Below are 13587 nucleotides of genomic sequence, written 5' to 3' on the forward strand. Positions count from 1 at the left end.
TAATGTATATATAAAGTGTAATGTAGTATAACACAGTTTATGGTATCTATATTTTAATACAGTTTGTGTCGTTTAATAAGGTTCACCCCATTCAGCCCTTAGAACTGACTTCCAATTTACAGGCAATACAGGGCATAGAGAAACAAATGATATGATGTGTAAATGATATCCTGAAGGTGAGATTGTGACCTGGTTTTTATTTTTATTTTTATTTTTTTTAAATGAAAGGAAATGTTTTTTTTTTTTTTAAACGTTTATTTATTTTGAGAGAAAAAGAGAGACAATCCCGAGCAGGCTCTGCACTGTCAGCAGGGAGCCCGACGTGGGGCTTGAACTCATGAATCTTGAGATCTTGACTTAAGCTGAAATCAAGAGTCAGACATTTAACGACTGAGCCACCCAGGCACCCCTGACCTGCTTTTTCAACATGTCAATGAAATGGAAAAAACTGGGTGGGGAATGACGGAATGCTCTAGACCACAGATGCTCAACGAGCAATGGTTTTGCCCCTCAGCAGGTATTTGGCAATACTTAGAGGTGTTGTGGTCTCCCCTAGTATGCTGCAGGGAGGGGAGACGATGCTGCGGGCGTCTAGTGGGCAGAGGCCAGGAAAGCTGCTAACCATCTCATAACATGTGGGACACCCCCGCCCCCACCACACCGCACTAAATATCGGGCCCCAGATGACAGCAGTGCCACTGTTAAAAGAGACCCCGATCTGGACTAAAAGAGCCTTTGAAGACTCTGCAACTGATTGTCATGCACAGGCCCTTCTGCATCTTGACCCCGCACTTCACATACAGCATGCCTAACGATGGAAAGAAATTTTCCATCTAATTAAAAATTAGGCAACTAATTAAAAATGATAGGGTACCGGGGCGCCTGGGTGGCTCAGTTGCTTAAGTGTCTGGCTTCGGCTCAGGTCATGATCTCTTGGTTTGTGAGTTCAAGCCCCGCGTTGGGCTCTGGGCTGACAGCTCGGAGCCTGAGGCCTGCTTCGGACTCTGTGTCTCCCTCTCTCTCTCTGCCCCTTCCCCATTCACGCTCTTTCTCTCTCTCAAAAGTAAATAAACATTAAAAAAAATATTTAATTAAGGGGGCTCCTGGGTGGCTCAGTCGGTTAAGCATCCGACTTTGGCTCAGGTCATGATTTTGTGGGTTCGGGGGTTCGAGCCCTGTGTCGGGCTCTGTGCTGACAGCTCAGAGCTTGGAACTGCTTCCGATTCTGTATCTCCTTCTCTTTCTGCCCTCCCCCACTTGTGCTCTGTCTCTATCAAAAACAAATTAAAAATTTTTTAAAACTTTAAAAAAATGATAGGGTACACTAATGCTTATTTACGTGGGAAAGGCTCACAATACATCACTGAGAGAAAAAAACGAGCCAGATAGAAGGAAGTTTGCACAGCATGACCTCATAGAATTGAAAGGGAGAAAGAGGTACAAAAATAACAGTTGTTCTGCTTCTGCTGTAAACAGAAGGGTGTGTGTGTAAACAGATACACACATACGAACGCAGAGAGAAGCAATTAGAGGGTTAGTCATCAAAATATTAATAGTGTTGGTATTTCTAAGTTGGAGATCATCGTAAGTGATTTATACGGTTTTTTTCCTCTTTTCCGTACTTTCTATGATGAACATCCATGACTTTTTTCATCAGAGTGGAAACAGGATTGTTTTGGAAAGGAAGGTCTTGGTCTGGGTTGAAGGACGGAAAGACAGAAATCCCTTTCTGCAGCGCAGAGCTGAAATGGCTCCTCAGACATCTCCCGTGCCTCCAGAGAACCTTGATGGAGACGGTCATGCTGAGCCAGAAACTAAATGAACCGGAGCATAGATCTGCTGTGTCATTCTCTCGCCAGCAAGATCCAAGAATGAACCAACGGGAGCACAAGGAATGGGCCTGACAGAAGCCTCTGCCCTTTCCAAGTGTGGGAGCTGGGTCTCCCTCGATGGGAATTAGGCTGGGATGTATGTCCAGTGAGTCTTAAGGAAAGTGGCTATGGGCTGAAGCCGGACAAGACAAGACCTGGCCGCCATACCCCTCTGCTTGCCCCAGTCGTGTTTGGATATGCTTCAAGAGGCTGTCTGTTCTCTAGTCCTGAGAAACTAGAATGTAGGGTCTTTGCTTTGTAAGCTCATCCAGTATTCCCATGGGTTACTTAATGGAACTCAATGCACTGTTAGTTCCTGAAACCCCAACAATCCCCAACAATGAGTCAACAGATGAAAACATCTCCCTCATCTGCTACCCAAGTTCCTAACGAAGCTCTCGAGACAAAGCCCTAGGGCTCTCCCATCCCTATCTCTTGGTACCTCAGAGAGAATTTCAAAAGGATGGTCCCAGGAGACTTGGGGCAAGGGAATTGCTTTTCTTGGGGCTGATAAATATCCAAAGCTCTAAAGTCTGGAGTTTATGAGGTTGAATTTTTTTTCCTGGGCCATTTCCCAAGCCAAAGGAATCACTGTCCTCAGCTTCAAGCAACATGGCAATCATTTGAGGTTTTCTCTGATACTAGAGAAGCCTGAATTGTCCTTGCTTTGTACATTTTAGCTTCCCTGGTACATGGCTCTTGAACACAAGGTGTTTCTACTGGCTTCCTTTGAATAGATTCAGCCCTTTCGATGACTTTTAAAAAATCACTGTCTGGAAAGTGATTCCTTCTTCCTTTCACCGAGGTCAGAAGCAGTGAGTGGCTGCGGGTGGGACTTCAGTGAAAATGGAGTGAGTGTCATGTGTGTTTTCTAACTTTTTATTATTTTCCAAGTTTTTCATTATTTTTTGACTGTATTGATTCTCATGACACAAATATTATCTTTTCTTCATGCTGATCTTGCTGTGGTGATGGATTCAAGGACATGAGAGAGGACATGACAGTAATCTTCCACTATCGGGCTGAAAAGGAAACAGAAGGTGAGATATAGTAGGGAGGTGGCACATTGCAGGGAGACAGACATCGAGTCAAGAGAAAGTGATATTATCTAAGAATTAAGGCCACTCGAAAATAGAATTGATGATAGTATATCTACGTGGATCTGTATACTCGGGGAGGGTGCACCGCTGGTAACGAAGATTGGGATAGATCGACTCCACTGTTATGAAGAATATTCAAGGTGTAATATTAAGTGAAAGAATTGGTATGCGCAGTTTAATTTCTTTGGGTAAAATTGAAATGATATGGAAATACGCACAATGGTACTTAAACATTTCTAGACAAAATTTATTTTATTTTTAAAATATTTTTTAAAATAAATATTTTTTTTTTGAGAGAGAGAGAGCACACACAAGCAGGAGAGGGTCAGAGAGAGAGGGAGAGAGAGACTGTCAAGCAGGCTCCGTGCTGTCAGCCCAGAGCCCAACGTGGGGCTCGAACTCAAGGTACCGTGAGATCATGGCCTGAGCCGAAATCAAGAGTCGGCTGGGCTGCTTAATCAACTGAGCCACCCAGGCACCCCTAGATAGAAAATTCAAAAAGAAACAAACATGAATCATGTATACCCCTGGACCAGAAAATGCAAAGCACAGAAGGGGAAAACTAACTTTCTCGTTTATACCCTTTGTACAGATGGCAGTTTTTCCCCTGAAGCATTTTTATAATACAAAAAAACCTAGTGTTATTTTTTTGAGTAAATTTAGTATCTTAAAAAAAAAGAGTGGATGCTAACTTGTAAGATAATGAATTTCCAATCAGTGGAAGCACTGAAGCAGAATTTGGGGAAATATTTGTGAGGAATGCTTGCTTTTAAAATTACCTCCTGGTGCTAAGGTCCCGTGATTCCGTTATATTAAAGGACTTAACGCCACCAAGCACATGCATTTTCCCAGCTTGCTTCCCCCTGGAAAGACTTGAAGAATGAAATGGATAAGATTAACCCATTGTCCAGGATTGCTTGTCAGGTGGAAGCAGAATATGATTTCTCTGGAAGGAAATATTTGACTTTTTTCAGCGTGGAGGGATGTTTTTGGCTAAAGATCCAGAATCCAAGAGAACAGAAAGTGCTGTAAAGTGTTGCTCTTCTCTGGATTCCACAGAGGTAGGCTGCCATTTTGTTTCTGCTGTCATGAGCTTACTAACCTCGTTAACACTCATCAGGTCTTTACCGTCTGGATGAGTCCTTGTTTTCCTGAGGGGGTAATGAGAGAAGAGATGACATTCCAGGGATGCACAAGCTCAATTCAGTCTTTTCTCTTCTCTACCTCACTTACCTTCTTATCCCCCTTAGCGGAGGTAGGATTGACTTTCCAGTTACCTAAGATTGGGGTTTCACCTTGTTCAGTAACACATCATGAATTTCAGTTAAATAGCAGTGGTTAAAGACTAGCCTAGCACTACCTCTCAAAGGAAAATGAACACATACTTTGCTCTCCACTTTCCCCTATATTTTGCAAATACTTTATATTTTCCTGTTCTTCAAAAATCTGTAGTAAGGAAATTCCAAAATCTGCCCTTACTTAGCTGCTTGCATCCCACGGTGGTGATAGTCAGAATTGATCCTGCCTTTTTTTTTTTAACATTACCCTCTGTTTTAAATTTTTTTTAAGTTTATTTATTTTTAGACTGAGAATGACAGCACAAGCAGGTGAGGGACAGAGAAAAGGAGAGGCAGAATCCCAAGCAGGTTCCCTGCCATCAGCACAGAGCCTGATGGAGGGCTCAAACTCATAAGCTGTAAGATTGGGACCTGAGCCGAGATCAAGGGTTGGACGCTTAACTGACTACGCCACCCAGGCATCCCAGATCCTGCCTTTATTTAAAATTTCAATATTTTGATCATCATGGATTTTTGCTTAGTTAGCTTTTTAAAACAATATTACATTAAAATTGTCTTCATCTTGGGGCGCCTGGGTGGCTCAGTCAGTTAAGTGTCTGACTTTGGTTCAGGTCACGATCTCGCCGTTTGTGAGCTCGAGCCCTGCATCGGGCTCTGTGCTGACAGCTCAGAGCCTGGAGCCTGCTTCACATTCTGTGTCTCCCTCTTTCTGCTCCTTCCCCGCTCGCTCTCTGTCTTGCTCCAAAATAAATAAATGCTAAATTTTTTTTTTAAATTATCTTCATCTTGATTGCTGAGTATTTTTGGTTCTCCCTTACATTTCGTGCCCGAGATGAGTGCCTCATGTACCACATTTCACTTCCAGCACTGTCCAAAAAGGTTTTGTTTGTTTGTTTTTTTTTTCAACTACAATCTTTCTTTAAAAACCGAAGTTGGGCACCTGGGTGGCTCAGTGGGTTAAGCGGTTAAGTGACTCTTGGTTTCGGCTCAGGTCATGATCTCAAGGTTTTGTGCGTTTGAGCCCTGGGTCTGGCTCTGCACTGGCAGCAAGGAGCCTGCTTGGGATTCTCTCTCTCCCTCAAAATAAATAAATATACTTAAAAAAATAATTAAAGATAAAAAAAGATTTTAATGAAGTTAATCTCCTCTGGATCTGGCTGTTGGGTGCCCAAATTTCTATGAAGTGCCTGTTCAGAGACCAACTTAGTCTCATGTGAGACTGTCAGCTTTCTCTTCTCTAGGGTCAGTTAACCCACTTTTACCTTTTCTCCTCAATCTTCTGCACAACCTCATTGTAGAGTCTCCCTGGAAGAAGAATTGAACAATTAGCAAATTTTTTGGTATGTTTAGAAGAGAAACTGTTAAGAAGAAAATCTGGATTATAATGGAGAGTATAAAAAGAAAAATAATTTGAGATTCTCCATTTACTATCCAGAAAAAAATATTTTTAGCATTTTGGTATATTTACTTCCAACCCATTTTTAGTGGCGTGTGTACCATTCCATAGGTTTCCTTTCTTTATTCCTTCTTTTTTCTTTTCTTTTTCTTTTTGAAAAATTATGGACTGCCTATCTTTCTTTTTTTTTCTTTCTTTCTATCTATCTATCTATCTATCTATTGTATAGACATGTATATTATGTGTGCACTTATTAGACATGTATTTGTTGCATAATTCCTATCAGATGGATATATTATAATTCATTCTTCATTTATTTGTATTGTTTTTCATATTATTATAAATAGTCTCCTGAAAGCTTCTTATACATATATCCTGATACGTATCTGTGATTATTTCTTTAAAATAAATAATTGGAAGTAGAAGTATTAAGTCAAAGAGAATGGGCACTCATTGTCGCTAATATGCTAATATTCCATTTACTTACCAAGGAAAACATCCTAAAGTTTTTTCTAGTTTCCCAATGTTTTCCAGATTTTCCATTTTCTTCCCCATGCAAACTCATTCCCAGAGTGAGGAACATGCATTTGCTCTTTCCAATAAGAAATCTGGAAAAAAAAACGGTCTTCTTTCTCACCTGTTTTGTAGCCATGAGGCTACTTTGGGCAGTTGTGGGATAGGACAAATCACGTTGTCTTTCAAATGGGAAGATTGGGTCTATGATGTACTAATTTGGGACAAACCACTGAACCCTAAGTGTCTTAGATGCTCCATCTGCAAAATGGGAATAATAGTTATCTAATATATGAGATTGATATGCCATTAAATAATACATACAAAACCTCTTTATAAACTGGAAAGTGCCATAAGGGACCATTCTTGTCTTCTATTATTATTAGCATTTTACTACTCTTTTTTTAAAATACTGGTCTCTAAAATTCCCCAGATAGGGAATAGGGAGAGAATGCAAACTGGTTTCTTCAAAGGTCCCCAGTTTATAATTCCGAAGGAATTAGAAAAGAGAGGCTCGGCGTCTACTCGTGAGTCAGCCTACCCGTGAAAATTCACAGCCAAGCACAAGCCGGAAAACACGCAAACACCCACGGGACCCGAGAACCAGTTAGGGAACAACACGTAGCGACTGACCTACAGTGGGCGGGTGCCCATTGGCAGGGCCCGGCTCCGTCCGTGCTGAAGAAACAGGGGAATGTGTCTGGTTGAAAACTCCTGTCGGGAGGCAGTCAGGTCTGAAGCTGTTGAATGATTTGTGAAAAGATGCAGACAAGCGCAACAGGGACAAAGCAAACGCTCGGACCCCTCGGAGCAGAGAGCGACGTCCCACTTGGCAATGCAGAAGGTAAGACCTTGAAGAAGATGGTCGAAATTGTGGCTTCAACGAGGTAGAAGAGGTTGACAGATTTGTTTCAGGTAAACAAAAATCTGAGGTTGTAATTCACGAGAAAGTTCGTCTCAAGTTGATGAGTTTTCTATTCCTTTAGCTCCAGCTCCCTCCTTACACCAAACCAGGACACCTCTTCCAAACTTGCCCTGGGTGTTTTCCGCCTCTCACCTACAGGCGCAAGAGGCCCCATTAACCTGGCACATCTGACGGGCGGGTCCTTGTTGCCCCTTCTTCTAGTCCTGAGCGGGCGCTGGGTGCTGGCCCGGTCTGACTGACTGAGTCTCCACCCCGTAGACACAGCATTCATCGATGAAGAGAGAGAACCACACCGCGGTGCGTGAATTTGTTCTCCAGGGTTTTTCCAGCTTTCGTGAACACAAGATCATCCTCTTTGTGATATTTCTTACCTTGTACCTTTTAACTCTGGCTGGTAATGTCATCATTGTGACAGTCATCAGCTTTGCTCGTCACCTGCACACCCCCATGTACTTCTTCCTTGGTGTTCTTTCCACTTCTGAGACTGTCTACACACTGGTCATTGTACCGCGGATGCTTTGCAGCCTCACAGGCCTGAGTCAGCCCATCTCCTTGGCTGGCTGTGCCACCCAGATGTTCTTCTTCATCACCTTGGCCATCAACAACTGCTTCCTGCTCACGGCGATGGGGTACGACCGCTACGTGGCCATCTGCGACCCCTTGAGGTACACGGTCCTCATGAACAAGAGGGCGTGTGCCCTGCTCGTATCAGGGGCTTGCAGCATTGGGCTGTTTGTGGCCATAATTCAGATTTCCTCTGTATTCAGACTGCCCTTTTGTGACAGAGAGGTGGCCCATTATTTCTGTGACATCCGCCCAGTTATGAAACTCTCCTGTGCTGATACCACTCTACATGACATAATTAATTTTATCATCAGCTCACTCGTTATTGTGGTCCCCATGGGCCTGGTCTTCATCTCCTACGTCCTCATCGTCTCCACCGTCCTCAAGATCCCCTCCGCCCGGGGCCGGAAGAAGGCCTTTGCCACCTGCGCCTCTCACCTCACGGTGGTCGTCGTCCACTACGGCTGCGCCTCCGTCGCCTACCTCAAGCCCAAGTCGGAGAACGCCAGGGATCAGGACCAGCTGATCTCGGTGACCTACACCGTCATCACCCCCCTGCTGAACCCGGTTGTGTATGCCCTGAGGAACAAGGAGGTCAAGGATGCTCTTCACCGTGCTATTCGCAAAAACCCTCTTGCTTAGGATCTATGGCAGTTTGCCTGTCGTCTTCTGGGTATTTCGTAATCTCAAAAAAAAAAAATTGGATTTACTCTCTACCCAGAAAAAGTTGCAGGATATGGTGGTGGCTTCAGTGAGGAGTCTAGAGTTGCCCTGACTTGAAGTTCATTTTCATCATCATGGTCCCATGCCTTCTACTAATCTCGGAGGTTACCTCCAGAGGCACTGCTCGGAAGATGGAGAGCTGGTTGGGAACGACAACGTAGAGGGTGGCTCATCATTACCGGTTTGCTGATGGCAGGAAGCTGGGCTGTATAATACCTATTTGGAGTGAGGGGTTGAGAGAGCCACCTGAATGCCAGGCAGATCCTGAGCTCTGGAACATCGAGAGAGCATGGCTGGTGCACAGGATGTGCTGGAAACACAGTCAAAACTACGTTCCCACTTCTCATCACCTTTCCTCTGCACAGCGATGAGAGTAACAGACCGTGACATTCCAGAAGAAATATCCTCTGCCTTAACATGCTCACCTGCCTTGGAGACCCATGAGATTTCTTCCGGTTCTACTGAAGCTTGCACTAGAGCTGTCTCCTTGGTGAGTCTCGTATATCCACATGTGCGTAAGGAGGCTGACCCATCCGGCCACCGCATTCCACCGCCTGTGAAGTGACACGTACGTGGCGCATTCACGAGTGTGGGGCTCTCTGAAGACCTCTTTGGGGAACTAAATGTATCAGCTCCACTTCCCAACTCACTTTGGCTATCTCGGATCTGGGTAATTAGCGTGTGTGAAGCCTGAGCAGAAACATGTGTCTTGCCTTCCCTTCCTCATTTCTGCATGGCTGAATTCATTGTCCGTCAACAGTTGGGTGCCTACTTCCTCAGTGTGATCACTTGTCCAGATCCAGTCTGGACACCTCCAAGTTCCTATCACTACGGCCTTCTGAAGGGGGAAATTGTACTGATTTGTAAGAAAGGTGTAAGGTTTTAGGGATATTTGGCCTCGCGTGGAAAAGGGGCAGAACTTGCCAGATGTCTTCCTGTCTGTAAAAGGGTGACATTAAATGATCATCATTAACCAGATTGGGGAATCTGCCAATTCACCTGCCAGCCTTCTCCCGCTCCAGGGCAGTCCAAGTGGTGGCTCCCTGGTGGTCTAGTGGTTAGGATTCGGTCCCAAGGGCAGTCCAAGTGTCCCCACTGAGGATGGATTGAGAGCGTATGTCCGACAGGCAGCTCGGGGAACCCTAATGGTAGAGGAGCCAAGAAGGGAGATCCTCATATTTACAGAGCATTACCTGAAAGAGTGAAAGCTTTGCCTCCTCGCTGCAGCTGCCTTATCTTTGGCCTTATCTGGCTTCCCTGATAACACCATGGAATCCCATCTGGGCCATGAGGTTCAAGGAAAATACTCTCATGGGCCTGCTTCTCAGAAAGCGCCACTGGAGATCCTCTCTTTGGGGGTCCTGCTCACTGTAGCAGGCCCATTCCCTAAAGCTGTACCCAACAGTCGACTCATTTTTATAGATCTCTGAATTTTTGCACATATTCTCCCTGCCAGGACGTTCCACAACTGTCCAGGGCTTTATAAGATTGGTGCCCATATTGAAAACAGTGGGTCCCCCTGAGTTCCTATAGTTCGATGCTGCAGAAAATTATGGGGTGATTTTCCCAAAGTAATGTTTGCAACAATAAAGAATGTGTGTGAAAGGTATACCCATCCTTTGTCTTTTTTTAAAAAAAATGTAGTTTAAGGGTGCCTGAGTGGCTCAGTCGGTTAAGCATCCAACTCTTGATTTCAGTTCAGGTCATGATCTCACAGTTCATGGGCTTGAGTCCTGCATTGGGCTCCTTGCTGTCAGTGCAGAGCATGCTGGGGATTCTCTCTCTTTCCCTCTCTCTCTGCCCCTCCCCTGCGCTCTCTCTCTCTCTCTCTCAAATAAATAAACTTAAAAAAAAATTGAATGAAAAATAAAATGTGGTTTATACCATTATAACAGAGCCGGAAAAAAAATTAAGCCAACGCATTTAATTTCAAAGAGAATGTGTGACTAATTCTCACCCAACACAAATCATGTCTGAACAGAGTGAAGCTGAGGCCCACACCTTGGGCTTAGTCACCGCAGCATAGCCATTATCTTTAGAAGTCAGCGCCTACCAGGTCAGGGCAGTAACACCAGGCTCCCAACTCCTTTAGGGAGAAAGCTTGATCCCAAGGACCCATCCCTTCTCTCCCCAACGAAGGATTGTTTTGTGTCAGAACATCCCTCAAAGGAATCCTTCTCTTGCTCCAGAATGTTCTTTGCCTCTGTAAAGACACAGAACCCCCCTTCTCACACCCATCCTCCTCCTCCCCATCCAGAGTTCAGCCATCCCGGAGCAGACTCCTCGCTGGCACAGACATGGAATCGGGCATGAGGGGACCAGCTCAAGCTCAGTCACTATAGAAGCACATGTTGTGTGAAGGCGCAGGTTTCGGCACAGCTGTCCTGCTAGAAGAGGAAGTGTCCTACATCAACCCCCGTTTCCATCTTCTCGGCAGATCTCATCCGTGTACAGGCAGCAAACACCAGTCGTGGAACAGGAAACCCGGCTGACTCATCCAGGGTAACTGATAACAGCCCAGAGCACCCCACATCCCCCGCCGCCGATCACACTCTGCGACGTCTCCCACGGGACACTTGTGTCTGCAGTGAGGGCATCGCAATGGCTCTTCCGGAGCCACGGCTCGGCTGTGCTGGACCCGTGCTCTGAGCCAGAGCACATCTGATGAGGGGAACAGTGTGCACGCCCCGAGACCCCCTCCTCTGCACTCCCCTTGTGCAGCTCTTGGGTCCAGGACCAGCTTCCCACCGCGTGTCCCCCATGGCTGCAACGTCACGATCCCGGGATTACTTACCGTAGACTTATTTCCACTTAAGCCTCCTGAGAGAAGAGGGCTTAATCATCATAAAATCAACTGTTTTTCTCTCTTGCTTAGGAAAGCAAATTTAGCAAATATTATGGCCTGGGAATAAATTAGAGAATAACGGCTAACTTAATCAAGGGAGGCACAGTCTAGAAGCTCTATGAAGTCCTGAAGTGAGTGAGTTTTGCTGTATAGTAGGAAATGGGAAAACAGCATGTACTCTTGTTTCCTTAGATACAAATGTTTCTTAAAATTCTCACCCTAGACAAAGAATAGGAAGAGAGAATTTAGGGAGAGGGAGCTAGGGGGAGATTATAGACTTTAATATTGAGAGAGAGAAGGAGAGCACCTGTCGGGAGTGGGGGGGGGGGGGGAGAGGGAAGGAAGGGAGAGAGCAAGCGAGCCCTTCACTCAGTACAGCAGGAATTAGGGGAATGACATAGTCCCTGTGATCTAATTATCCCCTGTGTGTGATTTGTGACCTTGCTAATGTACGAACCTGGGGCAAAATAGCATGGTTTGCCCAAGAGTGGTGTTTTGAATATCTGATCAGCAGTAGTGACATGATAGAGAGGGTGAGCGTCTCGAACTTGAGAAGATGAGGCAGGAATAGACAGGAATAGGAATAGGAAATAGGAAATAGGAATAGGAAAAAAAACAAAGGGTGCCAGAACATCTAATGCGTTGTTTTTGCCGCTAACGGAAACTAACTTTCTGTAACGTTTGCCCGTCACAAAGTCCATTTTGCTTTTAACTGGCCTCACCCAACCTTCAAACCGACTCTTTCTAGACTCATATAATTTTTAATCCCGATTTCATAGGTGGAAAAACTGAGGATCAGGGTTCAGTGACCTCACAAAGCTCCCTATAAGGTTTTGTATTCCTTCCTCCCTGCCCTGTGACCCAGACTGAAGGATTGAGAAGGATCACAGACGGAACGCCCCAACCCCACAGTAACTTCTCTTTTTCTAGTAAAAGCTGCCCGTCCCTTTTTGTCCCCTCAGGTCAGAGGTAATGGTGTTCCCACCCAGTAAGCACCCCACTCTCCTTTCTCTATCCTGGGCCTTCCTTATGCCAGGCACATCCTTACTCCCCAGCATCTGTGGTGGTTTTAAAACTATGTCCCAAAATAACTCTCCTCTCCTTGATTGTGGGTTAACTCACTTGTACTGAGGGGAATACAGCCCAACTGAGGTGTATGGTTTCTAAGATCGGACTGCAGGAAGACTGACTTCCACGCTAGGCCCTTTCCCCCTCTGTGCTGGTCGCTCCCTGTTGGGGAAGCAGGCGCCATGTGGTGTAGAAAGGCCCACGTGGTGAGGAGTGAAGTAGCCGGTGAGGATCAGAGGCCCCCAACCCAACAGAATGGACCCTGACGATGACCACGTGGGCCAGCGTGGACACAGGGTCTTTTCCTGGTCAAGCCCGAGGTGAAGATCCTCCCTGATTTTTGACCCACAGAAAGCGTGAGATACCAAGGGCTTGTGTTCAAAGCTGGGGGGTTTTGAGGTGCTTGGCCTGCAGCGGTGGGTAACTTCTAAGTCATCCTTCATTCGCATTTTCCTTAAAACAGCAGCAGCAATGGCAACACCACAAGGTGCCATGCTCCTGTCCCCCTGGGGATGTCAGGAAATGTCTTCCCAACAAGGCTTACCACCTGCCTGACTGTGTCACATCTCCTCCTGGTGAGGAGCAAGGCACCCACAGGAAGCTTCTCCACCGAGCTCTCCTTGGGTCTCAGGAGCAATGCCCCCCACCCGTCTGGCTCCCTAGGTTATATGTTTAGGGACACCGCCTTTGTTCCAGCAACAGAGGACAGCGTTTTTATTGGTTTAATTACCTGAACCGGGATATGATCAGAAATGAATGTGTTTACTTCGCTATGTCGTTTCAGTCGTACAGTCCTTCCTTTCTCTTTTAACCGTTCTCCTTCCCGCCGAGCTGTCCTGTTCATGCCTCCAAGGAAAGAGAAGCTACACCCTCCTAAAGGGACATTCTGTTGCCTGATGTGTGTAAGGAATTGTGGCACTGGATTGTTTGTTCTGTAAGCTGAGCATCGTTGCGGAGCTGCTGGAGGAACCGTTCCCTTCCAGGCTTAGGGCTGGAGTGTCACCAGCAGACCAAGGACAGTCAGTGGTTCAAGTGGTTGTGGATTTCGAAACGGTGTGAGATGGAGACTCTGGCCTGTGGCAGAGTGGAGATCCAGTTCTCCGGTCTTGAGGAAGTTGCCAGGTTGTCGACAAAGGAAGTCCTGGATGTTGGGTGTTGGGTGTTAGAATGAAGCCCTTCCCCTGGAATCAAGACATCCGCTAGGGAAATTAGGAGCTCAAAGAAGGTATCTGTGAAGATGGATGGATTGAGCCCATCTCAAGAGGACGGGGAGTAGGCTTTGAC

General features: G+C 45.7%; 1 protein-coding gene and 1 long non-coding RNA gene across 2 annotated transcripts; both read left to right on the forward strand.

Annotated features, from left to right (window-relative positions):
* Positions 1-1665: 1665 nt before the first annotated feature.
* Positions 1666-13076, forward strand: LOC125925631 (uncharacterized). The gene is made up of 2 exons (XR_007458888.1): positions 1666-2911; positions 10648-13076. It is a non-coding gene; the product is annotated as an uncharacterized LOC125925631 (long non-coding RNA).
* LOC125925623 (olfactory receptor 10J1-like) lies at positions 6653-10183 on the forward strand. The gene has a single exon (XM_049634720.1). It carries the CDS (start codon positions 7377-7379, stop codon positions 8307-8309), a length of 933 nt encoding a protein of 310 aa, XP_049490677.1. The 5' UTR covers positions 6653-7376; the 3' UTR covers positions 8310-10183.
* Positions 13077-13587: the final 511 nt, after the last annotated feature.

Source organism: Panthera uncia, chromosome F1 (assembly GCF_023721935.1).
Source record: "Panthera uncia isolate 11264 chromosome F1, Puncia_PCG_1.0, whole genome shotgun sequence".
Classification (NCBI taxonomy): domain Eukaryota; kingdom Metazoa; phylum Chordata; class Mammalia; order Carnivora; family Felidae; genus Panthera; species Panthera uncia.